Raw genomic sequence first — 25,628 nt, forward strand, 5'->3', positions numbered from 1 at the left:
GCACCCCCTCCCGTTCGAGGCGGGGGAGGGCAGGCAGGAGGCAAGGGGAGGGATGCACGCGAAAAGGGTTTGGGGGCGGGGACACGGTGCGGAAAACGGTGCCTGTCAAAGATGTGCGCCAGGGGGAGGTAGCCAATGAGGCTGTCGCGGTGGTCCAGGTGCGCGCGGTGCGCGTCCAGGAAGAAAGCGAGGGAGCCCACGGTGGCAATCACCGCCCCGTGGGACAGCTCCACGCCCTGGGCAGCGGCGGCGGGAGGCCCGGGCCGGCATGCATGGGAGTGTGGGAGGGGCGCCGCACAGCGAGAGCGCTACACCCCTGGCTGCCGGCTGCCGGCTGGCGAGTGGCGGATGGGGGGCGGCAGGGCGTGGCGGAGGGGAGCGGCAGGGACTGGCGGAGGGGAGCGGCGGTGTGGGGAGGAGGCGGGGGCGAGCGCCACAGGGGCGTGGCATGGCGGGTGGCGGGGAGAGCAGCCAGAGGGGAGGCGAGGGGGAGCAACCCGAAGGGAAGGAAAAAACAGAGGGAGGAACAACGAGGGTGGAAAGAGAGGTGCAGGGGGAGGCAAGCTGCGGCCAGGGCCCAGGCGGGGGCGGCTACCGGTCATAGATGTGTGCCAGTGGCAGGAAGGAGAGGTAGCAGTCGTCTGGCCCCAGCCCTGCGCCGCTGCCAGGCGGCGCCACCGCATCCAGGAAGGCCCGCTTGGAGCCAATAGTGGTGGCCACCTGGCGGTGAGAGATCAGCACACCCTGCAGGCGGCCCCGTGGGCAGGCAGGCAGGCGGGCAGGCAGGCGGCGGCGGCGGCGGCGGCGGCGGGTGGGCGGTGGGCGGCGGCGGTGGACTGGCCTGTCGAAAATGTGGGCCATGGGGAGGAAGGAGAGGAAGGCGTCCGAGGGGCCCATGCCCAGGCCACACGAGGCCACAAAGACTTGCAGGGTGATGATGGCGGCCATGACATTGGTGTGGCTCAGCATCACGCCCTGCGGCGGCGGCGGTGGCCAAGGCAGGCAGGCAGGCAGGCGCGCCGGGCAGGGCAGGGCGGCGGGGGCAGGGCACGGTGGGCACGGGTGGGCCGGGCGGCGGCGGCGGCGAGTGGGCATGGAGTGGGCGGCGGCGGGGCAGGCGCAGGCGCCATGGGCCAGCATGCAAGTGGGCCGTGCATGGCATGGCAGGGGATGGGGATATGGCGGTGGTGTTGGATGGGGGTGGCAGGGGATGCATGGCGGGGGCGGCCGCTGCGTTGTGTGCTGGGCTTGGCTGGCTGGCTGCTGCCTGCTGTGCTGCGCTGTGCTGTGCTGCGCTGTGGTGCAGCCCAGGGCCCACCTTGGGGTCGCCGGTGGTGCCAGAGGTGTCTGCACATGCCAGCAGGAGGGGCACAGGGAGCACAGGCGTGAGCTACCCAGCGGAGGCAGGCCTGGCCAGGCACCGCGCCGACTGCCACCCCCGCTGCCGCATGCCGCACGCCCGCTGCAAGCCAGGCCAACACAAGGCTGGCCGGCGTGGGGCATGCATGCTGCCCGCCCATCCAGCCCGGAAGGGCGACGCCAGGCGGCGACCCCGCAGCGCTCCGCAGCCGCCCGCAGCTGCCAGCTGCCAGCTGCGCAGCGGCCGGCACTCACACATGATGGTGCACAGGTCCTCGGGCTTAGGCGGCGCTGCAGGCAAGGCAGGGCAGGGGCAGGGGCAGGCAGGTGTCGGGCGTGGGCAGAGATGCGCAAGCTCCGCACCCGGGCCTCAGCACCCAGGGGCCGTGTGTAGGGGGCAGGCAGCCGCTCCCCACGGTGGCATCCCTTGAGCCCGGCCCCCAGCTGGCACAGCCGTCCCTCTCGAGGCGCTGCCTGCCCCGCCGCATCGCCCGCCCGGCAGCCGCCTCACATGCATCTGCCGGGTTGCTGCGCCCCAGCTCCAGAAACTCTTGGTAGGAGTAGATGGCGGCACCCGCGCCCTTCACCTCCTGCAGGGGACGACAGGCACGCGGCGGCAGGCGCAGGGATACAGCGGCGGTGGGCGTGCCGGGTTGGGGCTGCACAAGGTTGCCGCGGTGGCGAAGCAGCGGCGCCTGAATAGGTGCAGGCGTTCCAGGCGGGCGACGGGCGCGGCAGGCGCGCACCTCTGCCGCCGCCGCGTCGCCCTTGCCCCAGTACACCACCGTCTTTATCAGGCCGTCCACCTGCAGCCCCACATGAGAGATAGCATACACGCGCTCATGCCAGAGAGCAGCGGCAGCGTCCAGCAGCCGGGAGCGCGGGTTCGAGCAGCGGGCAGGCTGCAACCGGCGCCGCGGCATCCACCCCGGCCTCCCGCCGCGGCCTGCGGGTCCAGGCAGGCGGGCAGGCGGGCAGCCCAGGGGGCGCACATGCGGCAGGCTCTTGGCCAGCGTGCCCAGCTTCTCGGTCTGGCAGAAGACGGCTGTGGACTCGGAGTGCTTGATGATGTACTCCACGGCGTGCTCGCCCAGCGAGTCGTACAGCGGCACGCAGTACAGGTTCTGGCGGTTGCACGCCTGCGGCGGCGACGGCGGGGCGGCGGCGGCGGGGCGGCGCGGGAGGCACGCGTGGGCAAACAACACTAGGGTGGCAGCACATGGGTGGAGGATGTGCAGTCCAGCACCCAGCACCCAGCAGTCCCACCCAGCAGCCCAGGCACCCGCTCCATGCCCACACGGTCCACACCCCAGCTGAGCTCGAGTTGCCTGCCAGCCCCTGGCTGCTACGCAGACCCGCCCGCTCGCTTCCGCCTGCCTTGCTCCGCCCCTGTCCACCACCCCGCCTCTGCCGGCCCGCGCCGCACCTGCATGGCGATCATCCACTCTGGGCTGTTGGCGCCGTACACGCCCACGCGGCCGTGGGGCGCGAGGCCGACCTTGACCAGCGCGGAGCCGATGGCGGCGGCCTCCTCAGCCGTCTGCTTGTAGGTGCGCCACGCGTAGCCGGCGCCCTCGCGGTGGCCCAGGCACTTGTTCTCCGGGAACTTGTCCACAGAGGCCATGAACATCTCGTACAGGGAGTTGTAGGGGATGGCCGGCGGGCCGTCCTTGGCGATGGTGGCCCTGCGGGCGGGGTCGGCGCGCGGGCGAGTTGGGCGCGGCGCCAGCGGCGGCGGCGGACGGGTGGGGGCTGGTGCACGCCGGTGGGCAATGCGGCCGCAGCGGCGGGCGCCGCCAATTCCCAGCGCCTCGGAACGTGCTCCCCGGCGCAGGCCGCGGCTGCTGCAGGCTGCCTGGCGCTCTGGCTGAGCGAGAGGTTTGCTGATCGTCACCTGTACTCGGGCCCCCTGGCGGGGGTCTCCCCCACCGCGGGGATGGCCGGAGCCACCTCCGTGATGAAGCTCTGCTGCTTCTGCACCATGTCGGATCGGGGTGCCGCGTCTTGCGAACCTAGTTGCGCTGGCGGCGGTTGATATGCACGCTCTGGATGGTGATTGAAACGACAGACGTTCTCGATGAATCGTGTGAACTCTCCCACGGTGGTACCTAAAGTGGCTTCCCTGCTGCGCCGAGCTGTAGACGTTCTTATCCTTCGCGTACCCTGAGGGGCAAATTGGCAAGGCTCAGGGTTCACAAACGCATGGGTGCAAGTCGGCAAGGGCATTGGCAGCGCACAATCCACCGCCGCGCACCGCCGCCCTCCGTCGCTTGCTGGTGTTTTTGGCGGTTCGTTGGCCCGCAGCACCTCTGAGCGCAGGCCCCGTCAGTCGCTGTCGTCTCTCGCCGCCCCCGCCGCCGCTGCTGCCGTGCGCTGCTTTTTCGCCACCGCCGCATCTGCCGCAGCCTGCCGCCGCTCGCGCTTGACGCCCTTTGGCTTTGCCAGCGCCATGCCCGCCACATCCTGCTTGGGCATGTAGATGTGCCCCACCTTTCCCTCCAGCATGTCGCTGCCCACATTCTTCTCCTGCAGACAGGCGGTGGGGCAGGCAGGCAGGCAGCAGGCGGTTGGCACCCACAAAGGACGGACTGCCATCCCGTTCCTTCTGAAGCTTGTGGGTGCTGAACCAGCGGGGCACACAGATCTGCATCCCACCCATTCCTCTCTCCGCTCCCGCCTCATCCTCTGCCACCACCACTCCCACCCCCTTTCATCCCCACCTTCTTCTTGTCCAGCTTGGGCTGCCGCGTAGCCTCCTTCTCCAGCTCCACAGGAGGCTCTCGCCGCCGCCGCACCTCCAGGTCCAGGCTGGGGCCCATCTCGCTGAGCTCCATGCGCGGCACCCGCGTGCCTGCAGCAGCAGCAGCAGCCAGCCAGCCAGCCAGCAGGAGGCACCCGTTACAACGGCCAGCACTCAGCATGCACCTCGCACAGTAAGGTGGCGTGCCCGGCAGGAGGCCGTAGGTTGCTGAGCTTGGCGCCGCATGTGGCCGACAGCAGCAGCGCAGCCACGCGATGCACCCCCAACAGCCAGCAGCAGCGCTAGGCGCAGCTGCCTGCGCACCGCTCTTCTTGTACCGAACGCTGTACTGCCGGAACAGCACCAGCTTGCTGTCTGGGTGCTGCGTCACAAAGATGACGCGGTCCAGGCCTTTCAGGTTGATGCTCTCCACCTGCGGCACCAGGCACAGCGAGCAGCTTGCCAGGCATGGCGGGCGGCGTGTGCTCGGGTGGAACGGCTCCCCAGCTGCGCCAGCCTCTGGCAACGCAGCCAGCGGGCGGAGGGGTGCAGCCCGCGCAGCGCCTTTTGCCTCCCCTATACACTATACCACCCCGCCCCCACCTGCCGGCCGCGGAAGTAGTCCAGCAGCAGGCTCTTGACCTGGCGCATGCCCGGGTCCGCCTCAAACACGTCCCCCACAAACACGAAGCAGGGCTTGTTGCCCAGCTGCGCCAGCGCGGCGCCGCCGCCGAACGACTGCACCGTGCGGTGGCCGCGCACGCCAAACTCCACCATGTCGTACAGGCGGAAGTCGTGGAGGCGCCCCAGCACCAGGTTGTGCGGCCGCTTCTTCTGGTGGCTGCCCAGCGCAAACAGCGAGCAGTCGTGGCGCAAGGAGTGCAGCTCCAGGGGCACCTCGCCGCCCGCCTCAAACGGCCGCATGTCGGCGTTGCTGCGGGAGAACTTGACGGTGTCGGCCTGCCCTCAGAACAGGGAGCGGGGTGGGGGAGCAGGGCATCAGGAGGCGGCGGCGGCGGCCAGGAGATGACGGGCGAGCAGTGGCAGCCATGTCGGCAATTTAAGAGCCATGGGAGGCGCGCAAGACGGCCAGCGAGTTCCAGAACAGCACACCGCTCAACCATGAGCGGCGGCAAACAGGGCACAGGGAGGCGGCGGCAGCGTGGCACGCACCCCCTTGAGCTTCTGCAGGTCGGTCATCACATCCTTGATGACCTGGCTGGTCTTGTTGCCGTGCACCAGCAGCGCGCGCCTGGGCTCCTCCACCTGCCGGGGGCATGCAGGGTGGCAGCGTGGGGGTGGGCGGCGGGCGGCAGGCGGCGGCGGCAGCATGCATGTTGCCTGGCGGCGGCCGCATGCTTGTCGATCGCTGCCCCCAAGTCCCGGACTGCAATCCCGCCTGCGCACCAGCTTGGGAGCACGCTTCTCCAGCGCCCGCTTGCCAGCCTTGGTGCGCGGCTTGACCAGCTTGGTCTGCGGCTCGGCCGCCTTTGCCATGGCGCCGGTGTGAGACCAGTGCAAATGCCAGAAGCTTTGCTGGGGCCGTGTCGCGGTGGTGTAACAAGGTGGTGACCTGGGGGCGAGCCTGTGAATGAAATGAGAGCGCGACAGGATGCCAAAGGCGAATTGGGGGGCCTCGGCTGTTCAGCAGGAAATGGCACGGCGGGACGGCGCCAGCGAGGCGGCGGCACAGGCGACGGGGGCGCACGTTCGAGGTGCTTGCCTGCGTGCACACCAGTCCACATAACATTGGCGTGTGGTGATGTCTGCCAAGCTGTATGGCCCCTTACAGTGTATCTATCCTCAATATGGGGCGTGGCGCAGGTAGGAGGTAGTGCATGTGTATGTGCTCCATACTCTCACTGAGAGCAAAGGCGAGCAAGTGGAAGTACAAGAAACCATTTGTTGTAGTTGGGGGGGATCAAAAAGGGCAACCGCACAGTGCGTGATGGATACAAAGACAGGGGACGGACATGAAAGTGGCGCCGCATCTCCCGTGCGTCAGCTGGAAGGGCAAGCAGTGCTCCGCTGCGCAGCTAGCAGGACCTGATCATGGCCGCAAGGCGGGTGTTGCCCCGGCCCCAGGCAACATCAAAGGCAGTGCGGCCTGGCCACACCACAGTGCCGCGCCTGTTGCGACGCCGAGACGTCTCCACGCCAGCATCCGCCCCCACCCTCAGCAGCTTGACGGCAATCGCGCCCCTGCCTTCAAACGCGGCGTAATGCAGGGCCGTCCAGCCATACGTGCCCTCCTCATCCACATCCGCGCCGTACTCCGCCAGCAGCTCCGCCATCTGCTCGTCGCCATTGCCCACTACCGCCATCAGCAGCGTCACTCCCAGGTCGTCGAGGCCGCCCCCGGCGGTATCGCCCTCTTGCAGCAGCAGCCGCGCCGCGCGGTACTTGCCGCAGATGGCGGCAAAGACCAGCGCGGTGCAGCGGGTGCCGCTCCGCTTGCGGGCCGCTGCGTCAATGTCTGCGCCGTGGTGCAGCAGCACGTGCACCATCGAGACGTTGTCCATGCCCGCCGCCACCATCAGCGGCGTCACACCCACCACATCTTCGTTCCTGAAGCGCAGCTTGTGGCCGGCGTCGATGTTGCGGTCTGCCCCCATCTCGAGCAGCATCTCCACCAGCTCCGCATCGCCGCGCCTGACTGCCGCCAGCAGGCACGCCGGGTTGCGCACCGCCTGCGCCACCTCCGCCACCTGCTGGCGCCCGCTTTTGCTCTTCGATTTCTGCAACACCTGCACAGCCTTGAGGGTCAAGGTCGCTGCCTCGAACCCCACTCCCAGCAGCGTGAACGGGTCCATGCTTGGGCACTGCCTGCAGGGCGAGAGCAGCAGCGGCACCGGCGGGGAGCGCAAAGGTTTGCTTGAGAAGCGGTGGGGGGTGGGGGGGGGGGGGGGGGGGGGGGGGCAACCAAATGCTGCCTGTAGCTGTTGTAAGCTGCCTACTGCTCGTGTAGCCGTAAATTGACTGCTGGAGCAGCACTCCGACACACCAATACGTTTTGCAACAAGTCCCCCATCCCATCACTCTTGCGGTGCAGCCCCATTGCGCTGATCCGCAACTTGCACCACTTTTCCAGGTCATTCCCGCCAGTGCGGGCTTGGCAAAAGCACAAACCAAGCAACGCGGCATGATGTCAACATGTTCCCGCCACCCACCTTCTGGAGTCGCTAACTAGCTCTCTGTACAAGGCACTGAGAAATCACGGTGATATTGGGGGAAGTAAAGAGCGTGTGATCCCTCAGAAGCCGTGAAGGGCACCTCAGTGCACGTCCCTCCTGGCAACAGGCAACACGGTGGGATCCCATGTGCTGGGCTGCTTGCGCTCACTGAGGTGTGTGTTTCAGGGTCACCCTGAGCCCCAGCGGTGGTGAAACAGGTGGATCTGGGCGCAGGCTCCCAAGCAGGAGAGGGCGCCAACAGCGGCGGCAGCGCGTCCCGCGCGAGAGAGTGCTGCATGCCACATATGTATGTTCATGTGGTGAAGCAATGAGGCCTGCCCCACGCCGCCTCAGCTGCTGCCCAGGTGAAGTCCCAGCTTGGCCAGCCTGCCCCTGGCTGTCTCAATGATCTGGCTGTCAAGTGCGCCTCCCGCCAGGCAGGGGTTGGCCTCCGGCACGTTGAGCCCCGCCCTGCGGAGCAGGCGGCACAAGCAAGCCATGTTGATGCCATGCCCAGGCTGGCCCACCAGCCTCCCACGGCTCTGCTGTTCCCACCTGACGGCAGGCCTGGCCAGTGCCCTCTCCAGCCAGGCGCCCAAGTGCGGGTACTTGGCCTGCAGGTCGATGGCTGCAGCGCGCAGCGACGGCAGGGATCGCCGCCTGTCACCTGCCTCTGATGCCAGTTGCTCCTAATGGGCATAACAGTAACAGACAGACAGACAGCCACAGCAACCTGGCTCTGCGACAAAGGAGGCAGGACAGCCGCTCACACCCACCCAGCAGCTCCTTGCAGAAGATGACCGAGCTGACCACTGCCACATCAGCGATGGTCCAGCGCCCCGCCGCCAGGTAGCTCCCTGCACACGCCAGGGCAGGCGCCGCCGTTAGCACCTTACGTGCAGCCGCCGCACAGCCGCCAGCCAGCGACGTCGGCCAGCCTGTAAGCAGCAGCAGGGCTGCATGCCCGGCCACCTGTACGCTCCAGCCTGGCATCCAGCAGCTGGAAGGCGGCGTGCACCCCCTGCGCCGCCGCCTCCATGGCCTCCCCGCTGTGCTGCATGCCCAGCAGCGCGGCGGTCACCACGGTGAAGGTGGGGCCGGCCAGGTGGCCCTGCAGCAGGGACGGCACCCGCCTCATACCGCGCACGCGTGTGCGTCCCCAAAAGGCGGGAGGCAGCGAGGCACGACTTGCCGTCTGGAAGAACACCCAGCTCAGTGCCTCGGCCCGGCCGGCTGGGTCTGCCGGCAGCAGGCGGTTGCCCTGGTCCTTGTGGGCGGCCAGGTAGTACAGGATCGCCCCCGACTCGGTCAGCACAAAGCCCTCGGGCCTGGCATCATGATCCACTGCAGGAGCATCCGATGGTGGGTGCAGTGGCGGCTAGTGAGAGCGTCACGGCGCATGCTCAGACGCAACGCTCTGCTGGCGGGGCTGGCGGAGATGCACCCACCCAGCACAGGGACGCGGCCTGCGGGGTTGAGCTTGAGAAAGGCCTCTGCCCGCTGCTCGCCCCTGGCCAGGTCCACCTGCACGCCGCAGCAGCAGTATGAGGGAGGAGGACAGCCGGTGGGAGGTCAGCGGGCACCGCCTCCTCCTGCTGGCATGCGTCCAGCGGCCACGTATCGCACAGGCAGCTTGCCTTGTGCACGGTGTGGGGCAGCCCCAGCTCGTTCAGGGCAATGGATATCTTGTGGGCATTTGGAGACAGGCACAGGTAGACGTGCAGCCCCTTGTTGGCCTCGGACATGGTGGCAGTAGCAGTGCTAGTGGCCCGAAAGGAGAGGGACAGGGGTCCAAGGGTGGGAGTGCAACCGGCAGCGACCCTGTCAGCGGCCAGTCAGCGGTAGCGGGACGGTGAGGCAGAGCCCATCTGCTTGCAGTCATCATAAAATCATCTGCTGCTGCTCACAGGGTCTTCAGAGCATGAGAAGAGCCCGAGAGGCCCTGCACAGGCCCATTGCCGCCACTTGCATGCGCCGCTGATTGTTGCGGTCATCGCCGACAGGTGGCCAGCACAACACACCTCGTGCATGCGCCGAGGCCCATCCAGCGGCTCCTGCAGCTCCATAATCGATCGTTTGCGAGTTCGGCGGCCTGCAAGCAGCCCGATCCCTTGCGCGTGATCGAGCGGCGGCCGGCTTTTTGAGTTGCAGCGTGCGCCCTTACCGCAATTTTACTGCGGCGTGCGCCAAAACCCCGTATCCACTGGATCCCAGGCAGCATTAGGAGCTGCGCAGGCCCTCATGGCTCCCGCCAAGCTCCTCATCGGGCTGCTGGCCTCCGCGGGGGCGTCCCTGGCAGGCGCTGACGACTGGCGCATCGGGAGGGGCAGCTTTTACGGGAACGATGCGTAAGGAAGAGCCCTGCATGGCCGCCAGCTCCGCCGCCGCCACCCGCCGCCGCCTGCTGCCCACACACGCTTGCAACCCCACTGCAGCTGGCCCATCCACAAGGGCAACTGCGGCTTTGGCTACATCAGCGAGGACCAGCCCGCGGTGAGCATAAGAAAAAAGGCTGGGCGAACCCGCGCAAGGCACAACGACGGGTGGCTGTCAGACACTTGAGCAGCCGGTTGAGCTCGCCCGCCTACCGCAACTGCAGGGCTGGGACGTGGTGGCGCTGTCGGACCAGTTCCCAAATTATTCTGGCAGCTGCGGGCGCTGCTATGAGGTAGCCTGCAACCCGGCAGTGGTCAAAGACGGGTGAGCCGCTGAGCCCACGTCCTGCCGCTCCTGCCAGCAGCTCATGTCACGGAGCCCCACCCACACAGCGTGACCCCCTGCTGTGCAGCTACGGCAAGAAGTTTGACCGCACCAAGGTGTGCTTCGACCCAAGCGCCTCCCTCCTGGTTCGAGTGGTGGACTCCTGCCCCTGCAACTACCCAGCCAACTGGTGAGGCAGGAAGGGAGACTCTGTGGCACAGTCCCGCCGCTGCAGGGCAGTGGCCAGGCAGGCTGCATGGGCCTGCCTGCCTTCCCACGCTGGTATGTCGATTCAGTGCTGCCGCCCCTGCCCTGCCCTCACCTGCGAGCAGGTACAGCAACAAGCGGTGGTGCTGCGGGGACATGGACCACATGGGTGGGTGGGGCAGTGGCTGCTCGCCTCCCCTCGATGCACCAAGCCGGCCGGCGGCACTTGCGCCTTGCTGCCGCCGTTACCCAAGCTGCGCTGCTGCCGCTGGCCGCCGCCGCCGCTGCAGATATCTCGGTCTGGGCCTTTGAGAAGCTGGCAGACAAGAAGTGGGGGATGATTGGTATCAAGGTGTGGGGGGCCGGGAAGGGGAAGAGCGTCCAGCTGGCTGGGCGTGCGCTGGCCTGCGCATGTGCCCACCGGCATGCATGTTGCCCTCCTGCTCCCTCGGTACTTTGCAGTACCGCCCTGTGCCCTGCAACTTCGTGCCCGACAACCCGGCCCCCAAGGTGTCCAACCCCACGCCAGGCCAGTACTGGTCCGGCCAGCCGGTGAGTGGGCAGGGCAGGGGGTGGGCGCCCGCCGGGCCCAGCCGCCGCTGCAGCTGCGGGCCACATGGGACGGGTGCTCGCTGGCAGCCCCTTGCCCAGCACCTGTACCGCCGCACCTGTACCGCTGCTGCAGAACTTCATGGACACAGGCGACCTGAAGACCCCAAAGGTGAGCAGCCCCCCGCCTCCCGCCTCCCGCCTGCCAGCCGGGCGCCTTGCATTTGGCGCCCCGAGGGCCGGATCGCAGTCACGGCGCTACTGTGTCCCCCCCACCCCGCGCGCACACCCGCAGATCTGGAACGGGCAGCAGACGCAGCACATGGTGCAGGGCTGGTCGTTCGGCGACCCCACAGGCAGCAGCAGCAGCGCCAAGGCCTCCTCCTCCTCCTCCGGCACATCCGCCTCTGCGAGCGCCTCTTCCAAGAGCAGCGCCTCCTCCTCCGCCACCGCATCCGGCAGCGCCTCCTCATCTTCTTCCAGCTCCAGCTCCAGCAGGAGCGGCTCCTCCTCCTCATCATCATCATCCAGCTCCTCATCTAGCACTCAGGCAGAGACCTTGGCAGTGCACGGCTTTGACGGCCAGCCCGACGCAAACGACGGCAGCGGCACCAAAACCTCCTCCTCCTCCTCTGCCGCCGCTTCCGCCTCCTCACGCGGCTCCGGCGGCGGCATGCTGATCTTCCAGGAGCAGCTGCAGAACGGGTGGCAGGATGCCAGCTACAGCGCCAGCGTGGACTGGGCGGCGGGCCGCTTCGGCGTGTCTGGCGGCAACGCGGTGTGTGCGGAGGTTTGGGGCGGCGGCGCGCTGGCAGGTGGGCTGGCAGCGCATGCCCTGCCTGTTTTCCAGCAGCCTGCATGTCGAGATGCGAGCTCCACCCACTCTTTTGATCGAACGCGGCTGGGCTGGATGCCGGTGCAGTGAAGCACGCCAAGGGCGCCTTCCAGGGCGTAGATACGCTGGAGTGGTGGGTGAAGACCGACGGCGGCAGGCCCGCCCTCTCTGTCAACCTGGGCGGCGGCTCGGTGAGCGCATGCCCTCCTCGCCAGGGCGGGCCTGCATGCGCGCAGGCGCTGTGGCGGCGCCGATCCTGCCGCAGGTCTGCCTGCCGTGCCTGCTGACTTCCCTTCCCCCGTGCCTGGCCGCCCTGCAGAAGCGCTGCTCGCCCCTGTCCCTGCCCTCCCTCAAGGTTCTCAGCAGCAGTGGGCCCTGGTCCAGGTTTGCCGTCCACCTGGGGGACTTTGGCGGCAGGTGGGGCGGCACAGCGGCGCCGGCCGGCCCGGCCCAGATGCGCTGCTCGGGGAGGTGGCGGGGCTGCTGCCTGGGCATGGCCCAGCCGGCCGGCATTGTGCTCCTACTGCTGCTGCCCCGACCGCAGTACTGAGTAGGATGAGTATCCCAGCTGCCGCTGCCATGCAGCTACTCCGAGTTCAACGGCTGCGGCGGCAACGGCTGGTACGACCTCACCACCCTGGAGCTCCACAACACGGGCAGCGCCAAGCAGCCCGTCTGCCTGGACGGCATCCGGCTGCTGGCTGCGCTCGATGCAAGCTCCAGCTGAGCTGCACCTGCGGCCTAGTGCCTGCTGGGCCTCCTCGGTTCACGAAAACATGCACTTCAAACCTGCTGTCCCTCAAGAATGCAGTTCAACCTGCTGTACCATGTACTTCGCGTCCTGCTGTACCGCCCCATGTTCATCCCCTAGCGGCTACCCTCATTGCTTTGGTGCCTTGTATAGCGTGCGTCCACTGTTCATCCCTGCCTGCGTGTCGGGCGTTGGGCACAGGCACTGCGGCCGGCATTGAAGCAGGCTCCATGCCATGCACCAACTGCCATGCCGTTCGCCCTTTCACCGCTGCTTGTGCTCTTGGCTTTTCTTTACAAATACATTCAACACTTGAGATCATGAAAGGAAGCAAAGCAGAACGGCGGTGGATGGATGTGAGTGCAGCCAGGCAGGCTGCTCTCCTGCACCGGGACGTGCAGCCTGGCCACCAGCGTTGGCAGCCAGCAGCATCACCAGATGTATGGAATGATGGCGTTCCTCTCCGGCGGATATCGCGCCCCAAACTTGGCCTTGTACCTGTGTTATACAATAGGCGGCAGCAGGTGGAGATCAAGCCAGCTGCCACGGCCAGCTGCCCAAGGGAACGCCAGGCAGGCTGCGCCAGGCTGGCGGCATGCGGAGGGTGCTCACCAGAGGTGGTGCCGCCAGCCGCGTGGCGCCAGGTTGGCAAAGCTGAAGAGCGCAAAGGCGGCTGCATGGGGGCACAGCGTGGCCGGCAGCAGCCAATGAGCAGCCAAGGCGTCGTGCCGTGCCAGCCCTCTTCCGCCATGCCCCCCCCCAGCTGCACCTGCACCCGCATGGGGCCGGGCTGCCGCGCACCTGCGGGCAGGCTGGGGTAGGCTGCGAGGGCGAAGCCGCACCACTCCACAATCTCTCCAAAGTAGTTGGCCGCCGACACGCGCTCAAACATGCCGCCGCGGGGGATCTTGTACCCTGCGCGCTCAGGCAGGCCCAGCAGCGCGCCCCGTGAAGCGAGGCAGGGGAAGGTCAGAGGGCTGCGCCGGGCTGGCACATCGAGCCGGCACGGGACCCCCCCTGCGCAGGGTGCCTGGAGCGGCGGCGGCGGCAGGCGCGGCCCACCCGTCTCCCCCGGCTTGCGCAGGTTGATCAGGATGTTGTCCGCCTGCCGGGGTGCAACCAACACAGAACAGAGCAGAGCAACACATGTCGGTGAGAGGTATCATGGTTAGGGCCAGTACCAGCGAGCAGCGGCAGCGGCAGGTACGGCCCCAGGGTGCCTGCTGCTGGCAGCGACAGCGACAGGTGCGGGCCCAGGCCTGCCCTGGCCTGCGCCCGCACCTCCAGGTTGATGAGCCAGCCCATGAGCCAGATGACGGCGCCCGTCAGGGTGCGGTCGGTGATGGGCGCCTTGGTGGGGGCCTCGGTCAGGATGAACCGGGTCTGCGGCGGGCGGGGAGGCCAGCCAAGCAGGCAGGCGCTGCTCAGTACAGCTCACGGATGGCACCCCAGTGCGTAAGCGCATGGCAGGAGGGAGTGTGTGCGCGCTACAGCAGGCTGCCGCAGGCACGCCCCGGCGCCCCGCCCGCCTCGCCTGCATGTAGCCGTTGTACACGCAGAACACGGAGGCCATGAGCCAGACCACAAACGGCGTGGGCTTGCTGCCACGCAGCCTGGGGCAGGGAGCGGCGAGGTGGCGCAGGTGTGGGGCGCTGCGGGGCAAGCCCGTCCTGGCTGCCTCGTGCAAGCTCTGTGCCACGCCCCGCAAGCCGTGCCGCGGCCCGCCACACCCCCATGCCGCCCCCCAGCACACCCACCGCAGCGGGAAGATGAAGTCGCGGTGGAAGTAGTGCAGGAGGAACATGGCCATGAGCAACCCGTTGGCGGGCTCGCCCACACGCTCCCACTGCTCGGGGGTGGCGTAGAAGGCCAGCCAGGCGGCCGGCACCAGGAAGCTCCACATCTCCTGTGTCTGGGGTGGGGCCAGGGGAGCCGGCAGCAGGCGGGAGGGTGGGGTGCGGGGCTGCGCCGCGCCGGTCTGGCGATGGGATGCCCGACAGGCAGCCAGACACTGACAGACTCAGCGACTTACGACCCACGCCAGCTTGGGGCTGATGAGGAAGCCCCAGCCTGCCCTCGAGTACCTGCAGGCAGCGCGGGGCGAGCTCAACGTGCCGAGCGGCGGCGGCGGGTGGCGCAGCCTGGCGGGGTCTTTGAGAGGGCGCTTGCCTGCCATACGGCGCTACCGGGCCGAACAGCAGCATGAAGAACGTCACCACAGCAGCTGCGATCATGCCCCAGGCGAGCTGGCTGGTGGGGATGGCCCACACAGCTTCCGCCAAAGCCTGCAACGCCATCGGAGCTCTAAAGTCCACGCCGGGCGCAAGTGCCATGAGGCCGAGGTGCGGTGTGTGCATCAGGCGCATTTGACATAGGCTGGTAGCGGCGGCGAGCTGGCGCGAGCTGGTGCGCATTGAAACACCTTCCCCCCTGATCTTTCTCTGTGACTACTGGGAGTGGAGCCGGGGCCTTTACAGCATTGGCGGCAACAAAGCGGAACCTGCTGCTGCGCACCGCCGCCGTGGGGGCACACCCGCTGCTGCCTGTGGCCGCATCAACGACACGTCAGGCCGGCCCAGCCTTGGGGCAGCCATCTGCTCACGCGGTCTGGCCCTCCTTGTCGTAGACTGCATGGGCAGGCGGCGGACCGGCAGGTGAGCGGCGCCCTGGCCACAACCGCGGCGTGCTCCGCCTTGGCGGCGCCTGCCGAGGGGATTCAGCGACTCATGCACGGCACAGGCCGGGCCCAAGCACGTCAGGCCAGGCCCTGCTTGCCCGCCACCCTGCTTGCTTGCCCACCCAGCCGGCGCAGCGGTGGGGGTGCTCACCGTAGGTCAGGTGGCACTTGCCGCAGTAGACGCGGTTGAAGTGTGTGGCCATGAAGATGCCGGGGCCGCACTGGGGGCACACCTTGCGCAGGCGCTGCACCTTGCCGCTGTCGTCCACCTTGTAGAACTTGAGCACCCTCAGCTTCACCTTCTTGTGCCTGCAGGGGTGCGGGGGAGGCAGGGGCAGGGGTGGGGGCGGGGGCGCGCGGGGGGGGGTCAGAATGGGGGTGGGGCAGGGGCCGGATGCGGCGCGCCTGCGGCCCGCAGGCAGGCGGCGACAGCCAACTTCAATGCGGCAGCAGCGGAGGTGTAATGCGCTGGGCGGTCGCAGTCCCAACTCTGCCTCCTCAGCCTGCCAGGCCAGACAGAGGCCGCGTGCAGTAGATTCAACAGCCTCCCCCCATTCCACAGCCTCCCCCTTCCACCGCCCAGCCGCAGCAGCCGCGCGCGCACTTGTGCTTCTGCTTCTTGGGCTTGGTGTACGTCTTCTTCTTGCGCTTCTTGGCGCCACCCAGCAGGCGCATCAGCACGTACATCTGGGAGTCGTCGGTCACGCCGCAGGCGCCCAGGCTGGCCTCCTCCTCCAGCTGGCGGCCGGCGAACATCACGCGCTGCTCGGCAGCGGGGATGCCTGCGGGGGTGGCGGGCGTGGTGCGGGCGGGGCGATGGTGAGATACGAGCCAGGAAGCAGGCTTCGGAGCGCCGACGAGCCTGCAACACCTCTGCCGGTGTAGCAGCTACAGCAGCCAGAGGATGGCCTGCGGGCGATGCGACGAGCGGCGGCGGCCACAGCGGCAGTGGCGGCGCCGGCAAGGAGGCGGGCTCACCCTGGCGGGCCTCGATGGCCGCCTTCACATCGGCCACAGTGGCCGTGGAGCCCAGCTCCAGCACATGAGTGCGGTCTGCAGGTAGGGGCGGGAGGGGTGGTGAGTGCAAGCACGGCATGGCGGCATCACGCCCGCCAGCTGCTGCATGCTAATCCCCGGAAGCCACCATGCGCGCCGCTGGGCGCCTGCCCAACTCCAGTGCATGACATGCTGCCGCCCGCGCCGCACCCGTCCTCACGAACACCATGGTTGCTTGTCTCGCTCTCAGCACAACAATGTGCCTTCCTCAAGCGAAAGAGGCCGAGCGGGGCGGGGCGGGGGGCCTTGTCCTCGCCGCATGGACTGCCAGCGCAGCGGGACCCTGGAAGGCGAGGCCTGTCGCTGTGCGGGCCGTTTACAGCCGCGTCGCTCTCCTGCACAACCCTGAAAGCCATCACACTCGCGCTTGGCACGCCGGGGAGGCGGCAGTGGGCTTGGTGATTTCTGGAGCACTGATCGCGGCGGGAAACATGCCATCCACCGACTGGGTTCACGAGCTCAAGGTCGTGGAGCTCAAGGACGAGTGCAAGAAGCGCGGACTGGCGGTGTCGGGCAAGAAGGCCGACCTGATCGAGCGCCTGGAGTCGTTTCTCAAGGAGAATGAGGTGAGTGTGAGGCCAGTGGGGCCATGGCTGTCCAATGCTCAAGGCAGGCTGCGCCTAGCGCAGGGCAGGACCGGCGCCCACTGCTGCCGCCACGGCAGCGCGTGTCGGCTGAAGGGCAGCTCGCGAGTTGCAGGCCTGGCTGCTGTGCGAGATTGGCTGCATCCCTGGCTGACATGTGTGCGTCTGGTGGCATGCACTGCTGCAGAAGAGCCCCTCTGAGGAGCCGGTTGCCGAGGAGGCTGAGGAGTCTCCGGCGGCGGCGGCAGTAGAGGAGGCTGAGGCTGAGGAGGAGCCAGCTGCTGCAGTCGCAGAGGAGGAGGAGGACCCAGTGCCAGCAGCAGCAGCAGACGAGGAGCCTGCTGCCATGGATGCGGAGCAGGCTGCTGACCCGGAGCCCCAGGCAGAGCCGGAGCCGGAGCCAGAGCCAGCGGCAGCGGAGGCTGAACAGCCGGCAGCAGCGATGGAGGAGGAGGCTCCAGCACCTGCAGCGGAGCCCGAGCCTGCTGCTGCTGCGCCCGAGGTGGCTGCCCCGGCGTCAGTGGTGGCTGCTGATGTGGATCTGGACTATGGAGAGGAGAGCGATGGGGACGGCGCGCCTGCCCCAGCCGAGCAGCAGCAGCAGGAGGAGCCAGAAGGTGGGCAAGAGAGGGGACTGGAAGGGCAGCCGAGGGGCTGGGCGGCAGTGACGGCGTGTGGCCTGCTGTGTAGCGCTCTGCTCTGCCTGCGCCAGCCTGCTGCGACCAAAGCTGCCGTGCCTGTGCTGCCTGCAGAGAGCGGCAAGCGCAAGCGGGAGGAGGAGGCCGGCGCAGCCAGGCGGGGCGGCGGCAGGGAGCGGGCGGCGGCGGCGGTGGCGGCGGCGGGCGGCTCGGCGGAGCGCCCCAGCAAGGTGCCGCGCAGTGGCAGCGGCTTCTCGCTCGGCACCGCAGGTGGGCTGCGCTGGCATCGACTGGGGGGCAGGTGGGGGAGCCCTGGAGCATGCAGGCCACCCTCGAGCTGCCCTCCCTCGCCTCTCCTCGTGCTCCACTGGCGCCGCGCTGAGGCGGCCATGGCTGGCGGTGCCCTGCAGAGAAGGGCGAGGCGCTGGCGCCTGAGGAGGTGCCAGTGGCGGGCGAGCCGGCCACCCGCGCGCTTCGCATCGACGGCTTTGTGCGCCCCTTCACCGAGCGGCAGGTGGGCGCCCTTGGGGGGCTATGCCTTGGGTTATGCCTGGGGCCAGTGTTACGTGCCTTGTCGCTGCCCACGAGCAAGCCCGACCAGGCGGTGGCTGGAAGGGAGGCGCATCGCAGCTGCTGCTCCTGCCTATGCCTTGTCCCGGGTCGACGCCTGTGCCGGGTGGCTGGCTGGCGGTGCAGGTGCGCGAGCTGCTGAGCGAGACGGGGCAGGTGCTGGCGCTGTGGATGCCCAGCATCAAGACCCACTGCTACGCCGTGTTTGAGAGCAAGGCGCAGGCGGAGGAGACGCGAAAGGTGGGGCCGGCTGGGGCGCTTTGCGGGTGCCTTGCAGCAAGGCCTGCGCTGCTGATACGGGGTGTGACCAGCGCCGGTTTGCGGCAGCTTCCACCCGCCTTCCGACATGCTCGTTTCCTGCGCCGCCCTGCGTCCCCGCGCCGTCCCTGCAGGCCACCTATCACCTGCAGTGGCCGGCCACCAACCCCAAGCGCCTGGCGCCCCGCTTTGTGCCGCTGACCGAGGCGGAGACGGGTGCGGCACGGGGGCAGGGGAACCGTCGGCCCGCGTTCGCGGTGCCGCCGCTGCGTATCTGCCTGCTTCCATTGGTCTGGCTGCTTCCATGGTTGGTGCTGGTGCCCGGCTGCTGCTCACGACCGTGTGCCCGTTGCGATGTGCCCGCTCCCGTCCTGCAGCGATTGGCACGGGGGCCGGCAATCCCGACTTCCGCCTCAAGCGCACAGAGGAGGATGGGGAGGAGGAGCAGGCTGCGGTGCAGGAGGCGGTGCCGGCCGTGGCAGCTGACCCAAAGCCGGAGCAGGCGGCTGTGGACAAGAGGTGGGGACGAGAGGCGCGGCCGGGGTGGCAGCAGCGGTGCCTCCCCGCGCGGCTGCTCGCGCTGCTTTGTCGGGCATTGCGTGCCCTGCATTGCTGCCTGCTGGCCGGGGCCGCCTGGCCGCAACACAGCCCGGTGATGCCAGGTATCCCAGCGGGGGCTGACCTGCCTGCTGCCGGCGCCCGCCTGCCTGCCTGTCGCTTGCCTGCCTGCCTGCCTGCAGCCAGCGGGAGTGGAACCGCAACCGCCGCAGCCCCTCGCCGCCGCTGGAGGGTGTGCGCGACCTGCGCGAAATGCTGAGCCGCCGGATCAGCGGCCGCAGCAGCGACGCGGCGGCCGGCGCGGCGGCGGCGGGCGCGCCGGCGCCGGCGGGCGCGCCCCGCACCGACCAGGATCTGCCGCCGGGCATCGGCCGGCCTGGCGAGCGCCGTGGCTCGCGCGACCTCGAGCGGCGGCTTAGGTGAGGAGAGGCGTGCGCTGCTGGATGATGGGGGTGCGCTGGGCGCCTGGCAGCCGGTACCGGTGTGGCTGGCTCGCACGCTGGCCAGCCCGCCCGCCTTTCAGCCCAGCACGCCCTGCTCCTCTTTGGCACCCGCACTGCGCACCGCCTGACCCAGCTGCCTGTGTTGGTCTGCTGCTGCTGCAGCGGTCGTGGCGCCCCCCCGCGGCAGGAGGACCGCGTGCTGACCCTGGATGAGCTGTTCAAGAAGACCACCAGCAAGCCCTGCATCTACTGGCTGCCGCTCACAGGTGCGGGCCGTCGCCCCGATGTTTCGCTCAACATCTCGGCAAGGGCGCAGGAGGCGGCTGCTCAAGGCGCACAGCTTGGGGCACAGTTAAGGCAGGCCCTCCCCATCACTGCGTACCCTGCCTGCTGCTGCAGATGAGCAAGTGGCGGAGAAGAAGCGCAAGGCTGCCGAGGCGGCGGCTGCTGCTGCGGCGGCGGTGGCGGCTCCCGCGGCAGGCGCTGCCCAGCAGCCTGCCGAGAATGGCACGGCGGCAGCCACCAGCTGATGCGTGTGCTGTTGGTAACGCCTAGCTGTGTTTATGCTTGTGCATGCTTCCTGACTTGGTTGATTCATTGGGGACTGCGGTGTAAACTTGCATCAAGGCGGATGTGCAACAGGATTGAAAAAGAGGGGGAGAGCAATCGAGCAAACAGCACATAAAAAAGTAAGTCAAAGTCAACAACATATCAACTGATGTTGTTGACTTTGACTTCAACATCAAAAAGCTTCACTTCAACATCAAAAAGAAACCGCAGCGAACCCAGCTGTCCAAAGCGCTGGTGGGGTCTGACCGGCTGCTAGACACGTGCCCTGCGCTCCTGCTCCAGCCTCTCCACTGTGGCCTGGTACCTGAGCCCCGCCTCGGCTGCCGTCTCCTGCAACCACGACTTGAGTGGCTCTGCGGGAGCAGGGAAGGTGGTGGGGGGGGCGGGTGGATGCGGCAGCAATTGCGCGGCGGGGTTTGCATGTGAGTATGCAGCGACGGCTCACCCTTCTGCATGTCGAGCGCTAGGAACCCGGCAAACACCCCCCCCAAAAAAGCTACAGGCTCCTTCACCGCAGCCTCTAGTAGCTGGGTGTCGATGGTGCTGCCGACGCCGCTGCCGTTGCCGCCGCCGCTCTTGCCGCTGCTGGCCGCCACAATTCGCCCCCTGGTATTGCTCCCAGAATAAATGCGCGCAGTTGTGCACAGCCTGGTGGGGCGCGGAGTGCTACTAGACAACGCAACAAGGCGAGCCATTCTGCAACACGCTACCCCCTCAGCCCTGCCTAAAGTGATGCAAGCTGAGATTGATCAGAGATGAATGGAGTCGAAAAGGGGAAGAATGCGTAAGGAGACGCAGCGCTCCCAGCTCACTCCCGCATTGGCTTCATTCTGTTCCTGGTTGGTTTCAATATGTATTTACAGTCTTATTTATGGCTAACTATTGAGACAGCCGGGGCACGTTTGTGGGTGCGCTTCCTGCAAGTCCCATCAACTTGCAGACCTGCTGCCACCGCCGCCGCCTCTGCCGCCACCCCGCTCTTGGCGCTGCTGGCTGCCACAATTCGCTGCATGATGTTGCTCCCAGATGTGAGTGCAGTCATCCAGCATTTTGCTTGGCGTCTACTGACGACAGGCACTCGCTGCCTGGCAGGCGTGCGTCTCTGCTGCGCTCAACACGGCCCCTCTTCCCCCTGAGGCGATGCACACCTGAGGGCGGCGGCGATGAGTGAATCAGGGACAGACTGATGTGGGAGACTCGCGCTTGCGCCTTCCACATAGGCGCCCAAAAGCCAGCCGGCAGTGTTTCTGAAAGCTGGCGAAATCGCCAAATGCTGGCGAAATCGGGCCAAAAAACGGCTCTGGCTGGCGATTGGCCGAAGGCCATCGCCAGCCAGAGCTGGCTAAATGAGGGCAGGCGGCGGGGCGACATCGCCAGCGCGTCGCCAGCCCCCATGACTGACATCGCCAATATTTTGAGGAGAAATGGCCAATTTTCCTCAGGAACTTCATTCCATAGTGTTAAACAAGCGCCAGCTTGCTGGGGGCTTCGCCCCCAGTCCCCCAAAAGGGAGGCAAGTGCCGACAAAGCAACAGCGGCGCCGCATGTGGCCGCTGCGCTGTGCCAGGCGCAAGGGTGGCTCCCCCGCATTTCGCCAATCCTCAATGTGCCATCGCCAGCTGATTGGCGAAATTTGGACGCGACAGCAGTCCTCATCGCCCGCCCATCGCCAAAGCTGCCACGAGGGCCAGAAACACTGGCAGCCGGCCCGGCAGCTTCGTCTTTTCGCCCCGCCCTTTCAGGGCTTGCAAGCCCCCCATGTCTTTCTGCCGTCAGCCTGCCACATGACGCTCAATCCAGCGGGAGCTGGTTTTGCACTCCCACCAGCACTCTCCCTAGACCTCTATAAACAGCAGGGCGCGGGTTCCAGACCCAAGCATCACGTGCAGCCGGCGAAAAAGGGTGAGGAACGAAGCGCCACCGCCAGCGCCGCCGCGGTCTGCAGCCAAATACCCCCACGCGCAGGGGCTCCAGCCCGGCCAGGACTGTTGCCTGGCAGTGCTGGGGGAGGGTGTGTGGCAGCCCGGGAGGGCCGCCGCACAGGAGGGCAGATGACGCAGCTTGAGGCACTTGCACAATAATCACCCTAGGGCACGGGCCTCTCGCGCCCCGGGCAGGACCCTCAGCAGCGCCGCCGGGCCGCAGGGCCCCCCGGCCGAGGCTGTGCAGCGGCCGGCCGAGGGCGTGCCCGCCCTCCCGCCACAACGCCCGCCCCGGTGCCGGTACGCAGCGCCCTTCTCACCGGCTGGTGCCCCCGCCCCTCTGACGCCCGCAGGAGCTCCGTGGTCCGATGAAGAGCACAAGGCCTTCCTCAACGGGCTGAAGATGTATGGCAGGGTGAGCCCAGGAGGCTAGCGGCGCCCCAGCCGTGTGTCTGCCCTCGGCGCTTTCTGGCGCTTCAGCAGCCGCCCTCCCGCCTGAGCCTGCCACCCACTGCGCTCCCGGCCCCCCCCTCCGAACCTGCAGGGCCAGTGGAAGCAAATATCGCGCTACTACGTGCCCAGCCGCACACCCACGCAGGTGGCCAGCCACGCGCAGAAGCACTTCCTGCGCGTCAGCGGCACGCAGAAGCGGCGCTCCCGCTTCTCGGCAGTGGAGGAGGCAGCGATGACGGCGGCGGCCGCCGGGCCCGCGCAGCCGCCGCTGGCCGCGCTGCAGCATGGCATGGCGCTGCCGCCGCCCGCGCCCGGCGTGCCGGGCCTGTTTGGGTCGGCGCTGGGGCCCGGGGCCGCGGGCGCGGCCGCCGCGGTGCAGCCCTTCCAGCTGCTGCAGCAGCAGGCGCGGCTGCCAATGGCGGCGGGGCCGCTGTCGGCGCCCGGCGCGGTGAGGGGAGGGATCGCCATGGGGGTGCCCATTGGCGTCCTGCCACCGCTCCCCTCCATCACCACCGCAAGTGAGTGCCATCGCCTGCGGCCCTCGCGCTGCCGCCGAGTCGCGGCAGCACCGGGCCCTCCCGCCACCACGCGCCACATCCGCGTTTCGCACCGGCTTCCCTCCCTCCTCACACAACCTGCTGCTGCTGCTGCTGCCACCGCCTGCCCGACCGCAGGCGGCACCGAGTTGCCCATCCTCCCCGTCATGCCCGGCCGCATCAACGCCATGGCCGCCTCGGTCGTGCCGCCCGCCCCCGCGGCTACCACCGCCAGCTACAGCGCCGACAGCAGCGGCAGCGAGCTGCCCGCCAGCCGGCCGCCCTCGCCCGCGGCGCCCAGCCTGCTGCCGCCGCCGCCCGGCTCCGACGCGCGCGCCGCCCTCTCCTCCCGCACGCCTTCCTCCTCCCAGTACGCCCCCAGCGGCCGCTCCCAGCAGCTGCTGCGCCTGCTGGAGCTGAACGAGCAGCTGGCGGCGGACCGCGCCAGCAGCGGCAGCGGCAGCGCCGCCGCGGCCGCCCAGCTGCAGCCCAGCGGCACCTCGCAGTCCATCCTCTCCCACCACCAGCACCACCAGCACCACCAGCACCACCAGCAGCAGCACCCGGAGGCATCTGTGAGGCGCGTGCAGTCGGCCACCGCCGCGCTCGACACGCTGGCGTCCCTGGCGGAGGCCGAGGCGCAGAGCGACGAGGAGGCGCGCGGCGGCAGCGTGGAGCCGCCGGCGACGGCGGCGCAGCAGCAGCAGCAGCAGCAGCAGCAGCAGCTGCCCGCGCCGCCTCCCGCGCACTCGCCGCAGGCGCCCTTGGTCAGTGCCTTCTAGCTCTGCCGGCGCCGCGCGGCCTGGCTGCCCTGCTGCGGCTGCGGCCCTCGCCTGCCCAGGCGCATCCCAGACCCCCAGGACGCCCCCACCCCTTTCTCCCTGCCTCGATTCGATTAGCGCGATTGAGATGACGACGACGCCCGCTGCTGGGCTGCTGGTTGACGCAGCCCAGCTGGGGGCCCTCCCCTCGGTTGATGCGCTGGTGGCGGCACCACGCGCACGCGTACATGCCTTTTCCTACACCCGTCTCGTGCATTCCTTTCTTTTTACCTTACCCCTGTAGACTCCTTCAGATGTTTGACTATGCTGTTCCGCTGCACACACACTCTCTCTTTCTCTCTCTCTCCCCTTCTTGGCAAAGAAGAGCGGCTCCTGGCTCTTTCGCCCCACCCCGCGTCGTTCCACCCTCTTCCCTCTCAGTTTGCCTTTTTCTCAACCCAATTTGATTCATGCAAGGCTGCAACGCTTTTGCTCGCCCCTCTCCCCCCCTTTTACACCAGAAGCAGCTCGCCGCAGCGGCAGCCCCCGGCTGCCGTCGCGGCAGCTGCATGCATGCATGTCTCGTGCAATGCAAGGGTGTGGCCCCACCCTCCTGTATCTTAGCTGCGGCCCTCTGTTTTCGCCACCCCCCTCTCAGATCCCCACCCCATGCTCCAACGCTCCCCTCTGCACCAAACTGGCAGGCCGCCGTGCCTCTCTGGCACGTCTGCCCGCTGCCCCCGCCCGCCACCCGCACCCCTGTTGCCTGCCTTCCCTGCTGCGTGATGCGATGCGATTGCCCAAGAACGAACCTTGCCCCGTGCTTCTGTCCCCGCCTGCCAAACGGCGAGCCCGATGCCATGCCATGCGATGCTTGATACTTCGTCCTGCGGTACCTGCCTGCGATGCTGTCCCACCTATCACCACCTTGTGCCTGCTGATGCGACCCCTGCCTTTTTGCCTGTTTGCCGATCCGATTGCCACCAATGCATTGCCCCTGCCCGTCTCGCCCTCACCCCACGCCCACCCTGCTCCTAGCTCCTTGATACGAATACCCCCCGTTGCCCCACCAGCGCTCAGTTGACATAGCTGGCGGGGCAATGACCCTCCTCCTTCTCTTGACCCTCCTTCCTGTTCCCGTCTGTCCTTCCATCCATTCTTTCCAGTCATTCTTGAGATACCGTGATTGTCCGAGTCGAGTGCCAGTGGAATGTAATGCCCCGCCCACAAGACCCCGTGGCTGCGCCTGACAGGGCCGTGCAAGAGGGTGTGCGGGTGGTTGGCCTCCCTCCAGGGAGACCCCAAGGTTCAGAGAGCTTGAGGGGAAGAAAGCGGCCCTCTGCGACTCGTTGGCCGCTGGACCCCGCCTGCTTGCTGCCGTGCCTTGCATGACACCCGCCATGCCCCTCCTCAGCCATCCCTGCTTTCTCAGTTGAGGATGGATGAGTTGCTTGCAACTTTCGGTTTAAACTCCTCAGCTCCGCCTTGGTGGCAAGCAGGGTTGGGGCGGGACAACAAAGCCACACCTGCATCAGGGCTGCCGCTGCCCGCCGGTACCCTGCTTCTTCTTCTTCTTCTTCTTGACTGCTGCACTGAGGTCTGCACCGGCTGACGCTGCTGCACCGCCGCCGCCACCGGCCGACGCAATCAGGTCTGCGATGGCCGCCAGCTCATCGCGCTGCTGCTCCCTGCTGCCGCCAGCAGCCACCGCCCGCCGCCTCTTGTGCTGCCGCGCCGCCGCCGCCTGCTGGCTGGCGGGCTGCGCAGCTGCTGCCGCCCTCTGGGCGCCGCCGTCCTGCTGCGCAGGCTGCTCTGCCGCCGCTGCTGCAGGCGCCGGTTGCCCTGCCGCCTCTGCCTCCGCTGCCTCGTCCTGCATCTCCTCCTCCTCCTCCTCCTCCTCCTCGCTTTCGCTGGAGCTGCCCTCGCTCATGCCCTCCCCCTCCTCATCATCCTCCTGCTCTGCCGCTGCCGCCTGCTGCAGTATGCTGCGCACGCTGTCGGGCAACGCATCCAGATCCAGCGCCACAGCGCCGCCGCCGCCGCCGCCGCCGCCGCCGCCCGCGGCCACGCCGCCACCGCCACCGCCGCCGCCAACCCTGCCGGCCGGCGGCAGCAGCTGGTCGCTTCGCAGCACGGTGACGCTGCGGCCGGCGGCGGTGGCGCCGGCGCCGATGCCACCGTACCCGCTGCCAGGCGCCCCGGGCTGCCGCCGCACGCGCGCCTGCACCCGCGCCACGGCATGCGCCTCCCGTGCCTTACGCACCTGCCCCGTCACCTCCTCCACCTGC

The 25,628-nt window shown here is 68.1% G+C and overlaps 9 protein-coding genes across 9 annotated transcripts in view; 3 read left to right on the top strand and 6 right to left on the bottom strand.

Annotated features, from left to right (window-relative positions):
• Positions 1 to 3,389, bottom strand: part of CHLNCDRAFT_29209 (hypothetical protein) — a 6,565-nt gene extending 3,176 nt beyond the window's left edge. The window contains exons 1-8 of the mRNA XM_005852040.1: positions 3,254 to 3,389; positions 2,786 to 3,044; positions 2,352 to 2,498; positions 2,106 to 2,165; positions 1,871 to 1,949; positions 1,615 to 1,650; positions 1,319 to 1,347; positions 679 to 975 (exon numbers count right to left, since the gene is read on the bottom strand). Of these exons, the coding sequence (XP_005852102.1) occupies positions 679 to 975; positions 1,319 to 1,347; positions 1,615 to 1,650; positions 1,871 to 1,949; positions 2,106 to 2,165; positions 2,352 to 2,498; positions 2,786 to 3,044; positions 3,254 to 3,342 (996 nt within the window). The 5' untranslated portion in view covers positions 3,343 to 3,389. The remainder of the gene's footprint in view (positions 1 to 678; positions 976 to 1,318; positions 1,348 to 1,614; positions 1,651 to 1,870; positions 1,950 to 2,105; positions 2,166 to 2,351; positions 2,499 to 2,785; positions 3,045 to 3,253) is intronic.
• Positions 3,390 to 6,135: 2,746 nt separating this feature from the next.
• CHLNCDRAFT_133163 (hypothetical protein) lies at positions 6,136 to 7,157 on the bottom strand (the record flags this gene model as incomplete). The annotated part of the gene is made up of 2 exons (XM_005852041.1): positions 6,136 to 6,925; positions 7,120 to 7,157. The coding sequence occupies 2 exons, from the start codon at positions 7,155 to 7,157 to the stop codon at positions 6,136 to 6,138; spliced, it is 828 nt and encodes a 275-aa protein (XP_005852103.1).
• Positions 7,158 to 8,467: 1,310 nt separating this feature from the next.
• Positions 8,468 to 8,996, bottom strand: CHLNCDRAFT_13941 (hypothetical protein; the record flags this gene model as incomplete). Its single annotated transcript, XM_005852042.1, has 3 exons — positions 8,468 to 8,616; positions 8,721 to 8,782; positions 8,890 to 8,996. Coding segments are annotated over 3 exons (318 nt in total), but the record flags the coding sequence as incomplete, so codon positions are not given.
• Positions 8,997 to 9,513: 517 nt separating this feature from the next.
• CHLNCDRAFT_49465 (hypothetical protein) lies at positions 9,514 to 12,290 on the top strand (the record flags this gene model as incomplete). Its single annotated transcript, XM_005851705.1, has 12 exons — positions 9,514 to 9,620; positions 9,708 to 9,765; positions 9,872 to 9,972; positions 10,061 to 10,162; positions 10,305 to 10,348; positions 10,470 to 10,531; positions 10,642 to 10,731; positions 10,865 to 10,900; positions 11,024 to 11,543; positions 11,651 to 11,754; positions 11,883 to 11,980; positions 12,149 to 12,290. The coding sequence occupies 12 exons, from the start codon at positions 9,514 to 9,516 to the stop codon at positions 12,288 to 12,290; spliced, it is 1,464 nt and encodes a 487-aa protein (XP_005851767.1).
• Positions 12,291 to 12,745: 455 nt separating this feature from the next.
• Positions 12,746 to 14,611, bottom strand: CHLNCDRAFT_18410 (hypothetical protein; the record flags this gene model as incomplete). The annotated part of the gene is made up of 9 exons (XM_005852043.1): positions 12,746 to 12,812; positions 12,927 to 12,987; positions 13,116 to 13,229; positions 13,377 to 13,419; positions 13,596 to 13,676; positions 13,825 to 13,927; positions 14,072 to 14,226; positions 14,347 to 14,398; positions 14,493 to 14,611. 9 exons carry the CDS (start codon positions 14,609 to 14,611, stop codon positions 12,746 to 12,748), a joined length of 795 nt encoding a protein of 264 aa, XP_005852105.1.
• A 160-nt stretch (positions 14,612 to 14,771) lies between these two features.
• On the bottom strand, positions 14,772 to 16,247 carry CHLNCDRAFT_48072 (hypothetical protein). The gene is made up of 5 exons (XM_005852044.1): positions 16,198 to 16,247; positions 15,970 to 16,044; positions 15,596 to 15,773; positions 15,143 to 15,300; positions 14,772 to 14,941 (listed from the first exon to the last, which is right to left on the bottom strand). Exons 1-5 carry the CDS (start codon positions 16,214 to 16,216, stop codon positions 14,913 to 14,915), a joined length of 459 nt encoding a protein of 152 aa, XP_005852106.1. The 5' UTR covers positions 16,217 to 16,247; the 3' UTR covers positions 14,772 to 14,912.
• A 149-nt stretch (positions 16,248 to 16,396) lies between these two features.
• On the top strand, positions 16,397 to 19,628 carry CHLNCDRAFT_56500 (hypothetical protein; the record flags this gene model as incomplete). The annotated part of the gene is made up of 10 exons (XM_005851706.1): positions 16,397 to 16,613; positions 16,819 to 17,248; positions 17,384 to 17,539; positions 17,680 to 17,783; positions 17,966 to 18,079; positions 18,232 to 18,313; positions 18,475 to 18,616; positions 18,838 to 19,074; positions 19,261 to 19,364; positions 19,498 to 19,628. Exons 1-10 carry the CDS (start codon positions 16,479 to 16,481, stop codon positions 19,626 to 19,628), a joined length of 1,635 nt encoding a protein of 544 aa, XP_005851768.1. The 5' UTR covers positions 16,397 to 16,478.
• Positions 19,629 to 19,920: 292 nt separating this feature from the next.
• CHLNCDRAFT_133169 (hypothetical protein) lies at positions 19,921 to 20,497 on the bottom strand (the record flags this gene model as incomplete). The annotated part of the gene is made up of 3 exons (XM_005852045.1): positions 19,921 to 20,021; positions 20,114 to 20,250; positions 20,481 to 20,497. The coding sequence occupies 3 exons, from the start codon at positions 20,495 to 20,497 to the stop codon at positions 19,921 to 19,923; spliced, it is 255 nt and encodes an 84-aa protein (XP_005852107.1).
• Positions 20,498 to 21,452: 955 nt separating this feature from the next.
• On the top strand, positions 21,453 to 24,344 carry CHLNCDRAFT_56501 (hypothetical protein; the record flags this gene model as incomplete). The annotated part of the gene is made up of 4 exons (XM_005851707.1): positions 21,453 to 21,570; positions 21,944 to 22,005; positions 22,135 to 22,561; positions 22,718 to 24,344. 4 exons carry the CDS (start codon positions 21,453 to 21,455, stop codon positions 23,359 to 23,361), a joined length of 1,251 nt encoding a protein of 416 aa, XP_005851769.1. The 3' UTR covers positions 23,362 to 24,344.
• Between the last annotated feature and the right edge of the window lie 1,284 nt (positions 24,345 to 25,628).

This window comes from Chlorella variabilis (genome assembly GCF_000147415.1).
Source record: "Chlorella variabilis unplaced genomic scaffold CHLNCscaffold_1, whole genome shotgun sequence".
NCBI classification, from domain to species: Eukaryota; Viridiplantae; Chlorophyta; class Trebouxiophyceae; order Chlorellales; family Chlorellaceae; genus Chlorella; species Chlorella variabilis.

What these genes read in the sequence shown, in the direction of transcription:
- CHLNCDRAFT_48072 (XM_005852044.1), bottom strand. An exon ending in GGCCATCGAGGCCCGCCAGG is followed by an intron (nt 15,774 to 15,969) that starts GTGAGCCCGCCT and finishes CCACCCCCGCAG; the next exon opens with GCATCCCCGCTGCCGAGCAG. An exon ending in CAAGTGCCACCTGACCTACG is followed by an intron (nt 14,942 to 15,142) that starts GTGAGCACCCCC and finishes CTGCCCATGCAG; the next exon opens with TCTACGACAAGGAGGGCCAG.